Below are 13001 nucleotides of genomic sequence, written 5' to 3' on the forward strand. Positions count from 1 at the left end.
TGAGAGCTGGGCAGAGAGCGAACCTCAGACGCACCCATTTGGGGTGGGCTTTGGGAGACTGCCTAGCCAAGCCAATGGCAGGGAGTGAGGGGGTGCAGGGCACATGGTTCAGGCTGGGACAGGCAGGGCCCTCGGGGCTGGAACAGAGGCCAGAGGCTGGGTTTTTACTGCTCACGAGAACATGGGTGGGATATGACACCCAGGCCACTCTCTGGGCTGAGGATTCCTCACCAGCATTAGAAACCGATATGCTTCTTAATAGCAGCCGCTAATGTGGATGCTGCTCGTGGGGCTTGCCCAGGCCCTGGCCCCAGACTTGCGCATGCGTCGTCTCTAAGAGGAAGGCAGGCAGTTCAGAGATAAAGACAGGCTTTGGGGTCTGACCGACCAGGGTCATTGCTGGCTCTGTCTCCACTTGCTGAGAGACTCGAGGGAAACTGATGAGCACCTCTAAACCGAGTTTCCTCACCTTTGCAGTGGGGATGGTCCTCATCACCCCATAGGGGGTTTGCATGAGGATTAAGGGAGGTGACACGTGTGAAGAACTCAGGAGATGATGGCAAGTCTAGAACCGAACGGTGGTGACTCTTCTCTCCAGTTGCTTTTGCAGCAGTCCTGTTGGTCACGTGCTAACACTTCTGTTTACAGATTGAGCAAACCAAGGCTCAGCAGGTCATGCGGCTCACCAGGGGCTGGCAAGGCATGTGCCCTGTTTTTGGTTAGTAGCACTCATGATGGAATGGAGTTGACTCTTGTCTTTATAGGTTAGTAAAACAGTGGCTGAATTCTTTGACCATTCACGTTGCCTTTGGTAATTGCCTTCACAAAGAATGTTATGTTTGCATCTGCCAAATGTGTAGAATAATGGATCTTCAGCAAGATGGAAAAAAGTTGAACTTTAGTAATGGAAACATAGAACTAAATGCAAATACAGAGTTACTAACTAGGAATTTAGGTTTAAAAAGAACTGAAAGTACATTTCAGGGATTTCAGGCTATTGACTGAGATCTAGTGGTAAGTTATACTGCAGAGGCACGTATGCCCAGAAATGAAACACTGAGAAGTATTTTGAAGGGGAAATCTCAAGTGCCAAATATATTGGGGAATCTATAATTATAATTTTTTGTTTGCAGCTGGCAAAAAGCCCACCCCAATTTTCACTCTAAAAGGGAGTATTGGGCAGAAATCTCTTGCCTTTTGAAAGAATTCTAGATAATTAGTGTTTTTGCAGGGAATGCTAACAGTGCCCTGGCCCTGGGGGTTTGGAGACACCTGAAAATGCCTTTCCTGCAGAGACCTGTGCTAACAAAGCCTCCGCATAGAGCATTCCTAGCACCTCACTGAGCTGGTGGCTGGACAGTTTACTTGCCTGCCCCCTAGTCCTGAGAGCTTCTCAAGCATGTAAGCCAAGTGCCAGACTTGGCTGCCTCTCTAGCTCCAGCGTGGTGCCTGGTGCAGGGCAAATGCTCAATAAATACATGAAGTGCCTCAGGTTCCTCCACTGTGTCCTAGGCATTTTAATTGGGGTGTAAACCCAATGTCATTTGCCTATTAATGCTGCAGTCTGCCACCTCAGTATCTCTTGTAAATAATTGCATTGTTGAAAATGACTTAAATCCTCTTGGTAGTGGTTTTGTATGCAGTTATTAATGCAGAATTTCTATTCTAGCCTTTTAAAGTGTGAAAGTCATACTTCAGTTTGACTTTCAGAAGCTCAGCAGGGCTTTCCCCCCTCGTAAGCTATCTTTATTTTGTGTATTTCTGTGCATTGTGTAACTTAAAGAGTGATGGGGTTTCATTTCCTAACATGGAATCATTGATGGGACAAAATGGTATTCTTGGCTGTGTGCTGAAGTAAGCAAGCAGCAACTAAGGTCTCGGTAAGGCCTCTCAGTTGAGAAGAGAACAGCTGCAGGTAATTTTGGTTCACCTGTTGTTCAACCAGGTTCAGGCTGACCTGTTGTTCAGACAGAGCTCAGTGAATGTGTGCTCACACTTTCATCCTGTGCGCACGTTCTGGGTCTTCGTGTGAAGTGTCCCCCACAACCCAAGAATTAGACGGAGGATATCAGACAATGGCGAGTGCCAGAGCCTGAGCTTTGCTGGGCCCCTCCATTTGAAGGTGCTCTAGGGACCCCTGTGTGGTGGAGCCTTGGGCTGAGGGTGTGGGTGAGGCCTTAGCAGCGTTCAACAGGTAGTGAGTGCTCTAGGCCTAGAGACTCCTCACACAGTCCGAAGCTCTCCTGAGCCTGGGCTCCTCACTTAGCTCAATTAGAGTGCTGTCTTCTAACTTGTACTGTTACGTTGGAGTCACCCTAGTGGTGGAGACTGCACCTCCTCACTGTTCTTATTTTCTTTTTTTTCCAATGAATGTGACTTTATAGTTCTCAGTGACCATCTGGTTTTGTATAAGTGTTTCAATCTGTACCACAATGTGGTTAAAATTAATCTCTCAAAAGCAGTGTGGTATTCAGGATGATTTTTAGGAGCCTGAGTCTTCATGCTGTCTCAGAGAGAAGTCATGGGAAGGCCTTGGATAAAACTTGGATGTATGTTGTTGAACGAGAATGTTCCCTGACTTACTGTGAAGGTTCCCAGGGATGCTCTGAGGACAAGTTAAATAGAATTCTTTTGTGCTGCCTTGAACTTCAAAAGCACAAACATCGTCCAAAACTCAGTTCTGAGTTGACCTCCCACAGATGATTCATTTCTTCCATATGGTGTTATCTTCATAATAACCATGTCTCAGAAAAAGTTGAAATGCAACCAAATGTACAGTGAGATGCATCCAAGGATTTTCTAACGAGAGTATTTAAAATTCTGGTTTCCTTCCCTTTAACTGCGAAGTCAGAGAAAGTTCAGTTAATTTTAATGCGACTGTGGTTTTCAGTATAAAACTGTACTGTTTTCCTTTCTACTTTCATTCTTCACTTAATTTTTGTGATATAAACAATTTTGAAACAATAGCTATAGTCAATGCTATCTGCTAACTGATTAAAAGAAAAAAAATGAGGCAGGGGAGGGGGATAATTTAAGAATTTGAGATTAACACATACACACTACTATAACCAACAAGGACCTGCTATATAGCACAGGGAACTGTACTCGATATCTTATAATGATCTATAAAGGAAAGACTCTGAAAAAGTGCGTATGTATATAATTGAATCACTTTGTCGTACACCTGAAACTAATGCAACATTGTAAGTGAAAGTGAAAGTCGCTCAGTTGTGTCTGACTCTTTTAGACCCCATGGACTATGTAGTCTGTGAAATTCTCCAGGCCAGAATACTGGAGTGGGTAGCCATTCCCTTCTCCAGGGGATCTTCCCAACCCAGTGATCGAACCCAGATCTCCTGTACTGCAGGCAGATTCTTTACCAGCTAAGCCACAAGGGAAGCCCCCAAGTACTGGAGTGGGTAGACTATCCCTTCTCCAGCAGATCTTCCCGACCCAGGAATCAAACCCGGGTCTCACGTGTTGCAGGTGGATTTTTTACCAACTGAGCTATCAGGGAAGCCCAACATTGTAAATCAACTATATTTCAATAAAAAGGCAAAACTAAACACCAGTCTGTAATTCCATCCCTGAGTGCGCTACTTTTCTACTTGGAATCCATTCAAACAACAATCAGGCAGTACCCTCGGCCTGGGACTGTGCCTGGCCCTGAGATACTGAAGGTGGCGGTTCAGTGTGGGGTGGCCGAGCAGGAGGTGGGGAGCAGGTGCAGGGTAATTTGGGCAGGAAAAGCTCCCCATGGGAAGCCAGCTCCTCTGTGGCTCTCGTATGACTCTGGTCCTCGCGTGCGTTCTGTATCTCGAGGCCGAGCGGCCAGCAGCGGCTGGCTTGTGCCCTCGTGCGGCTGTCTGCTGAGAAAGTCAGTAAACTCACTCCTGTGGTGGGTCTCTCATCTAACTGGAAACTGAGTCAGTTCCTGGAGCCCTCAGGAGCCCTCTGGTGGGACAGACCTTCGGGAGGACCCTGAGGGACTCTGATGAAGATGAGTCAGTGGTGTGTTCGGGGGAGGACTCCTGTCACTTTCCTGAGCAAGTCCTGGCTGGTTAACAGGAGCTCTTTACCAAAGAGCTGCTCTTCCCAGGCACCTGGGTCTTGTGATGTGGGGACAGACAGCAGAAGCAGTCTATGAGTTTGTGGTTCAGTTTAAATACAAAATAGTGGAATAGGAAATTCTTTGAAGGCAAGGTAATAATGTGTGCAGAGATTATGACAGGAAATGGAGTTAGTTATTGGGAAGTGATGTGAGAAACTTGCTGTTAGAAAGAGAAGGGTGAATGCACATTTATTTGGATTAAGGTGTCGTGCAGGTCTGTTCACCAGGGAACGGGAGATACGGATCTCAGGGAATGTGCGTCAAATAGTTGAGACAGCGTTTCAAGAAATGTTCATTTTCTGTTTATATACTTCTGTACATTTGAGTTTTACTTAGTGTGTATTTCCCTGATTAGAAAAAAGATTAAAAAGGAAAAATACATATGAGTTTTGACCAAAATGTTGATATTTTAACTTATGGCTGGTGGTCAGGTAATACCCAGGTCAGGTCCTGATGGGCAGCTCAGGTCTCATGGAGACTTGCTGGACCATGGTTAAGTGTTTTGTCTGTTTCAGGCCAAGAGCTGTTTCTCAGAAGGAGAGTCGTTGTCTATGGCAGATGGCAGGGCTGTGCTCTAAACCCCAAGGCCTGCACTGAGATTCTTCCACCAAAGGCTCCAGACAGCACCCCTTTCTGACACTGATGCTTTGGGTACCACTGAATCTGCTGTATCACGTGACCTGGGCCACAGAGCAGATCACACAGTGGCCTGATCTATGAGGAGTTCTCTCTTCTTCTGGACCCCACTCAAAATCATCAGCCTTTTGGGTCACTAGGTAAACAGGCCAGATTGTCACACTCAAATTAGGGGCATGTAGCCTCCAAAATCCAAAGGGGCACAGTGAACTTGACACATGAAATTAACTGTCACTATACATGGAAACTCGGTTTTTATGTAACTCTTGAACTAATTACTTAGAATGCAATATCGCTCATGTTTTAAAAATCATAAGCAAGCACTTAGGAAGAAACTTGTATATTGTGTCAGACTCTGAATCAAATTATGATAACATATTCGCCCAGCTGCACCCCCTCCCATCAACTACGCACCCTCTTACCAGGTGGTATGTCGTGATCCATGTGCTAGATGTTTCTCTTGGGGGGTAAATATATCAGTATTTAAGTTTTGTAGGATGTTGCACTTAGGAGTAGGTATGCCATATTTGTTTAGTACTTGTCCAAATAGAATTCAGGGTGTCAAAGTATTAGAGCTGGAGGGATCTTCAGAAATGGTCTAGGCTGACTTCCTTTTTCAGACACAGTGAAGCTGCAGGGTGTTAGAGAGCAGACTGCCGCTTGGGCTTTCTGTGGTCAGTGAGAAGCTTCCTGGTTCCGGCTGTGGCCTGCTCCCCGGAGCTGAGAGGCCTGCTGTCGGCTGGGGTCAGCATCAGCCTGTCACGGGGTGAGCTGAGGTTCTGTCTTCAGTTGTTAGCCTAGCCGTGTGCCCGGAGCAGTGCTGTTTCCTGACCAAATGCTCGGTGTGCTGGGCTGAGAGATAGGGATTTTAAAGAGCAAGATGCTGAGAATCTGGCCGTCTTAGCTGCTCTGAGAGCTGGAGAGGAACATCTTGAAAATTAATCTACTAGGTTACGTGTATTATAAATCACTAAAATACACACCTGGTTGACAAAGAGTACTAATAATATATAATATATAAAACCTTAGTTCAAATAGCCAAGTTAACTACTTTAATAATTGAATTTCCCTTCAGTGAATTTAGTGGCAGTTTATCACTTGGTAGATGCTTAAGAGCTTAAATCAGCCTTTTTTTTTTCTTTTGAGGCCGTAACATCACTGATGCTAAGGCCTCATTTAACCTTGATCTGTCATCTTGGAGTTGGATGGATGGTAATATGGAGGTCCCCTAGTTGTAGTCCCCCTGCCACACCCCCTTAGATGAGTTGCTCCCAGGTACCCTTGGCAGTTGGCTGCCCCGCCTCTTGTTTCCAGTGTTTCAGGTTCCTTTTGAAGACAGCCCCTTCCACGGATAGGCAGCACTCCTGCTCCTTGTTAGAAAGTTCTCTTTCACGTACTTCTCACGGGCTTCTCATCATTTGTGCTTATGTCTCCTGATTCTGCCCCAAGATTGTTTTTCTAGTTTTCTCAACGGTAAAACACTTCTTTATTTTCTATTGATGATTATTTTTGGCTGTGCTGGGTCTGTGTTGCTGCATGGGATTCCCCTGGCTATGGTGAGCAGGGCCTGCTCTGTGTGTGAGAGGCGCAAGTGTCTCACTGCAGCGGCTTCTCTTGTTGCAGAGCATGGGCTCTAGGGCACTGGGGCCTCAGGAGCTGCGGCAGATGGGCTTAGTTGCTCCACGGCGTGTGGGATCTTCCCAACCCAGGGATTGAACCCATGTCTCCTGCATGGATTGGCAGGCGGATTCTTCACCACTGAGCCAGCAGGGAAGCCCTTCTGAACAATTTTTTGCAGCTCATTTTGGATGGTCAAAAATTCTAGACTAGATATTTCAGCATTCTAATTTTAAAAAACCATTTGAGTATTCTTCACGAATACAATTGTTTCCCTAGCATGAATCAATATTCCCCCCAAAATAGGCTCCTAAAATGATTATGCCTGACTTTCACTTTGTAATTAGGAAGATACAAAGAACCAGGGATGAGTGTGCCTGGTTCCGAGCCCTTCTCTGCCTCCCGCCAGTTGGGTGCTTTGGGCAAAGGAACTTCTCTGAACCTGTTTCCTTTTCTATAAAATGAAGATGGGAATGCCTGCTCCAGGTACCAGGCTGTTTTGAGAATCAGGTGCTTTTGTAGTCTGTCTATGTTCTTCCAGATATAGGAGGTTAACTTCCTTGTTTTAGAATGGAACATTTGAATCATCAGTTCAGTCACTCAGTCATGTCTAGCTCTTTGTGGCCCCATCGACTGCAGCACGCCAGGCTTTCCTGTCCATCACCAACTCCTGGAGCTTGCTCAAACTCATGTCCATCGAGTTAGTGATGCCATCCAACCATCTCATCCTCTGTCATCCCCTTCTCCTTCTACCTTCAATCTTTCCCCAGCGTCTTATTTTCTAATGAGTCAGTTCTTCGCATCAGGTGGCCAAAGTATTAGAGCTTCAGTATTAATCTTTCCAGTGAATATTCAGGACTGATTTCCTTTAGGATTGACTGGCTTGATCTCCTTGCTATCCAAGGGACTCTCAAGAGTCTTCTCTAGCACGACAATTCAAAAGCATCAGTTTTTCTACCAACACCATTTGAAGGGTTCCTGTCTCAAAAGATGAACATCCTTGAGGTGGATTAGCTGACACTAGGGCTTTGTTCTGTCTAAAAATAGTGCCAGGAATAGGAGGTGAAGTGACTTATTGAGGGCATTACAGTACAGCCCAAAGAGCCCTTCCACAGACCTGCATTGCATTTTTACTGGGAATTCCTCCGTAAGTATTTATTGATAAGAATAACTATAAAACAATAGAAATCTTATTTTGGAGAGGGTGACAGGCTGACATTTTGGGGGAATAATCAAAGACCTAAGTCAAAACTTGACTTATATTCTGTTCAGTAGAATGCACACTTCACCTAACATTCTTAATGCTGGAGCTCTTTTGTGCCCAAAGCAAAGAGGAGCCCCATCTTCCTCTAAGAGGGAAGGAAGGCTCTGCCTTGGAACGCCTGGGCAGCTACTCAGCGCCCTCCTGTGTGATCTGGGCGACTGAGAACCCAGCTGGCCCCACTCGCTTGGCAATTCCTCAGCACTCTGGTATGTCCTGACTCTGCCAGGCAGACTGGAGGGATTGGGAGAACAGGAAATAAGCTGCCGGGAGATAAGACGGGCGGCTTGGAATCACAGACGAAAGAGGAAATGAGAAAACTAACTCAGAGAAACAACACTGCCTTTGAAAACTTTATTTTTAAACCAAGAGTCACTGGAAAGATTTCTCTTAATTTAGGGGAGCAACCCACCTATATTCCATTACACCGGTTACACTCCCAGCAAAGTAGTGTGTGGATGGGGGCTGCATTCTGTTAACTGCTGAGTCTCAACTCATCAGGAATTACGAAAAGATGAAGTCGAGTCTGTGAACTTTTTGTTTGTCCAACACCCACTAGTGTTACCACAAGACCAAGACATTTTTAATGTTAGAAATAACTGTAAAATATTTTTTTTGCTTCTGCTCTTTTGTGTCCATGTCATGCTGTGACTATGCAGGCTGTTCTGAAGGAGAGGTTTTACTGATGATGATAACTAAATATGCAACCATATGTGGCAATGCATGTTAAAGGAAAAAGGCGAAAGTATAGAAAATGGGACTCGCCTCTGTTTTCTGAATGATGATGCCTTGTCATCAAAATACTAATCTGTAAGGAAGACTATAGTAGATAGTTCACCGTAGTAGTAATGTTCACCGTATTTAACGTAAATAGTTTAAAAGCGATCACATTCTTATTTGTCACACTGTTCTGAAATGCACGAGTCGCTGTGGGCTTGGATGGTGAGCGTGTCTCGGGGCCAGATTGTGGCACGCTGTGGTGAGCGCTGCTCGGGCCAGGCACCAGTGGGTCTGAAAGAAGTTTATGAAGTTGGCTGCTTGGAAATTCTAGATTTTATGACACATTTGGTACGTTTAAAGACACTTAAGAATTGGATCAGTAATTTAAATATAGAATTTTAAAAATTAGAATAAGTTAAAAGTGGAAGTCTTAGTCTCTCAGTCGTGTCTGACTCTTTGTGGTCCAGGGGACTGTATAGCCCACCAGGCTCCTCTGTCCAAGGGATTTCCCAGGCAAGACTACTCGAACAATTTGCCATTTCCTTCTCCTGGGGTTCTTCTCGACCCAGGGATTGAATTGCGGGCAGATTCTTTACTGCCGAGCCACCAGGGAAGCCCCTTTAGAAACTAGGCTTTAAGATAATGGGTCTGGATTTGTTGCTCCTCACCATCGACCTCCTGTCTGTCATATGTTCCCAGCTCTGTATGTGGAGCAGGATGTGATGTCTGTTCAGTGAACTGAACTCCACACGGACCAGGATTTCTTAACTCCTACCCTCGCAACCTAACAGTTGGTAATAGGCAGTCAGTCAGTATTATTGGCTGTTGTTAAAATGCCTTTGGGAGTTGAAAATAACCTACTTGCAATAGTTTTCAGCCACCATTCAAAGCTATAGCCGAATGAGACTCATAATTTACACGGGGCTGTTTGGCATGCTCGCGGCATTCCTGCGCATCAGTGTTCAGAGGCGAGGGTGCCTCCATCCATCCCTCAGGTGGCCAGGGCTCTGGGGCAGAGGGAGCCTGGATCTGTGGGCACAGGAGGTGGGGGGCAGTGAGGGCAGCACCTGCAGAGCGGCAGCCAGAGTGAGGCAGGCGGTCCTGGCGGAGGGACAGGGTCAGATGGGCCAGCGGCAGGTAGTGGGCAGTGCCTACATCCGTGGAGAGCTTGCATCCGCTTGGCATGGGGGCCACTGACCAGGTTAGATTGGCTGATGATGGCCAGGTCTCAGAGGATTGCAGCCTTTCCTCTCTTTATGCAGAGTTTTTAAAAAGAGCTAAATAAATGAAATCTCAGTCACCAGCACAGGCAGGTCAGGCCACACTCTGGAACCTGCCCCATAGTGACCCCAGGTGCTGGTTTTGTGTCTTCTTGTGACCACTTCATAGCCCCATGTCCTTGCAGGTTTTACTGGGCTCTGTGAGGGCCGATGCCACCAACCACCTAGCAGGGTCCACCTGTAGCTGAGGGAGTGATAGTTGAGAAAGATGAAAATGATTTGTCCAGATTCAGAATTTATCAAATTTAAAAATTAAGTTTTTACATGCATCAGTTTTGAAGTTAATTATTTCTTCATCTTTCCTCTGTGATAAATCACAAGCAACTTATTTCTACTGTGTATTTTTTTCCAAATTGGCGTGTTTAGATGCTGAACTATTTGGAAATAAGGTAGTCTTAGAAAAGACATAGAAAGTTTCACTTTGGGGAAAAAATGAGGTTAAATAGGCCCCACCCTTTCTTCTTTCTATGCTAAATAAAGAGCCCCCGATTCAGATACACAATGAATTTTGAGAAAATTGCTTTCCCACCACACGGGACCATCAGAGGAGTGCTCTGGTGCTGCAGGAGGCAGTCGGGGTACAGGCAGGCCCTGGCTTGCTCTGTTTCCATGGCAGTGGCCGTTTTTCGTGTTGGAGTTTATTATGGTTTGCTCAGATGCCCGCTGTTTGTCAAGAAGCCTTGACACGTGGGCCAGTCCCTGAGACACATCCATCCTTCCCTCTGCTGATCCGCCCCCCAGGCCTCTCCCCGCTCCTCTCATCCTCCTTGAGTCCTTTCTTTGACTGCACTTTCTCTTTAGTTCTGGGTCTGATAACTTCGTGAACAGCTTCCATGCCCACGGGCTCCTTCTCTGCAGTAAATGTCTTCCTGGTCATCTTCCAGGTTGTGCTGGTGAGGTGGAACGAGCCATACCAGAAGCTGGCCACGTGCGATGCGGACGGCGGGATATTCGTGTGGATCCAGTACGAGGGCCGGTGGTCCGTGGAGCTGGTCAATGACCGAGGGGCCCAGGTGAGCAGCGGGAGGTGCCTCCGGGCTGGGCAGAGGAGGGCGAGTGAAGCCAGGGCCTGCTCCTCGAGCTTCCTCTGGAGGGGGAAGGACGGCGCCTCCATATCTTCCAGCGTGCAGCTGTTGTGGGAATCTGCACGTTCCGAGCAGTTGAAATCTGCAAAGTCATTTTGCACCATCAGTGTTGTGCTTCCCTGTTGACTTGGACCCTCTGCAGTGCTCCTGGCGTAGGCGTATCTGCACCCCTGCGAAGGTTTTTCCCCACGTTGTCATCTTCCACATGCTCTCGTGGGGGCACTCCACCCGCCGTTCTCAGCACCTGCTTCTCAGGCCGAGTTTCAGCCCTCGCTCTGTCGGGTTCCAGTTAGGGGGGCCACCAGTGGTCAGCGCTCAGCCCCTCCTTTCCAGTGCCAGTTTGTCTCGACTCAGTGGGGAACTACTGCTCCCGGGACACCCGCTGAGCTGTGCTGTTTCAAACCCCTCGGTGGGTTCCAGTGGCTGATGGCGCCAACCTGGCTCTCTCTCCCCGGGGGCGCGGCTGCACGGAGCTCCTGTCTCGGGTGCATAATGACTCGGGTCCGACCCGAGGATTTGCCAGGCCAGAGTCCTCGCGGGACCTTATTGACGAGGGGTTTCTTAGACTGTTTGACTCTGTAGGGATAGATAGTCTTCACAACTGTCTTTCTGTATGTTTACAAGGAAACGAATTCTTACTGTCTCTCCTCCCAGCTGTTGCTTAAAGAAGCTACGAGCTCACCAACTTTGAGAGATGCAGACCGGTGAAGTGACAGAAAATTGCAGGGAATGAACCTGTTATCAGCAGTTACTGTTAGGCTGAGCAACTTCGTAGATACCATCACAGGAGGCAAACCTACCTCCCAGTAAAAACACAGTGTTCTATTTTTGTGAGTTTATTTATTTGGTAAGGTCAATGTACTAATTTTGACAGGCTCTAAGAAGGCCTTATCAGTGTCCTATATCCCCCTGTGAGAGAAAGAAGGAAGAGATGGCAACCACCCTATGCCTGCTCACTCACCTGAAATAGAGCCACAGATGTGGAGACCTCCATGCCCTGAGGAGTTCACGCCACCTGGAAGGTGGGCCTTGTGGCCACGAGTGTGGGCGCTGGAGTCAGCCTCTCAGTCGTGACTTCTTGTAGGAGACACTTCACTTCTGTACCTCAGTTTGCTCTTCTGTACCCTTGGGACTGTAACAGTATCTGCCTCCAGGGATAACTAGGAGGACTGTGCTCAGTTGCTCAGCCGTGTCCGACTCTTTGCGACCCCATGACTGTAGTCTCCTGCACTGCAGGTGGCTTCTTTACCAACTAAGCTACCAGGGAAGCCCAGAATACTGGAGTGGGCAGCCTGTCCCTTCTCCAGGGGATCTTCCCGACCCAGGAATCGAACCCAGGTCTCCTGCATTACAGGTGGCTTCTTTACCGACTGAGCTGCCAGGGACACCCTACTCGGAGGATTACGTAGGATTAAATACAGAAAATGCTATGACACCATCTGGACATGGTGGTTGACCCCATGAGTTGTGATTGTGCCTGAAGCACTGTGAGGTGCTGACACCCAAAGACCTCAACCCCAGGGCGTACCTGCCCTTAAACAGTCACCAGGAGGTCATCACCAGAGACCAGCTTCAGGCCTTGAGGCAGCAGCTGTTCATGGCTTTCTGTCCAGTGCAGATTTCCCTGAACTTGCCCATGAAGGTCTCTAGAGTGCTGTTGTTCTCCCGTCCATTGAAGTGTGAACTCTTTCCCTAGAGGGGCCCAGCGATCGGGTGAGGTCTGTCTTCAGACCTTGGCTGACATGAGGTCTTCCAAGCACTACTTGGAGAAGGGCAGCAAGGGGGACCTCGGGGTACCACTCAGTACTGGCCTTCCCTCAGTCTCCGCAGGAACCCTGCTGGGCAGATGTTACTCTAAGTTAACGGAGGAAAGGACTTGGGCCACGGAGGCCGAGTAACTCACCCAGGAAAGTTTTTGAACCCAGGGTTGACTCCAAACCTCTGTCTTGTTCCCAGACGATAAACTGTTTTCTCTTTAGCAGAAATGCATGTGTTCATGGTATGTCCATAGAGCTCGGGCTTCACCACCATCAGCCCCAGGGTGCTGCCGAACTGTGTCCTGGTGATGAGGAGTGAGGCTTCTGCCTTCTCTGGTGGTAGCTGTGTGGTCTCTGCCCCAACGCCGTCCCTCGGCTTTTCTTTTCATTGAGAGTTCGCTACAGAAAATTGTTTTAGAAATGAGAGAGGATAACTTCAGAGCTGGAGGTGAATGGGCTTCCGTGGACCAGAGAACATCTGGAAGCACCTAGAATCTCACAAAAGCCTGTACCCTTCAGGTTGATCCAAAGTAA

At 47.5% G+C, this 13001-nt stretch overlaps 1 protein-coding gene across 3 annotated transcripts in view; it reads left to right on the top strand.

Moving 5' to 3' along the window:
• TULP4 (TUB like protein 4) overlaps positions 1–13001 on the top strand; it is a 197865-nt gene that overhangs the window by 119607 nt on the left and 65257 nt on the right. For all 3 annotated transcript variants that reach the window (XM_060419298.1, XM_027972621.2, XM_060419299.1), the window contains one exon: positions 10510–10638. In XM_060419298.1, coding sequence (XP_060275281.1) covers positions 10510–10638 — 129 coding nt within the window. The remainder of the gene's footprint in view (positions 1–10509; positions 10639–13001) is intronic.

The sequence above is a fragment of the Ovis aries genome, chromosome 8 (assembly GCF_016772045.2).
Source record: "Ovis aries strain OAR_USU_Benz2616 breed Rambouillet chromosome 8, ARS-UI_Ramb_v3.0, whole genome shotgun sequence".
NCBI classification, from domain to species: domain Eukaryota; kingdom Metazoa; phylum Chordata; class Mammalia; order Artiodactyla; family Bovidae; genus Ovis; species Ovis aries.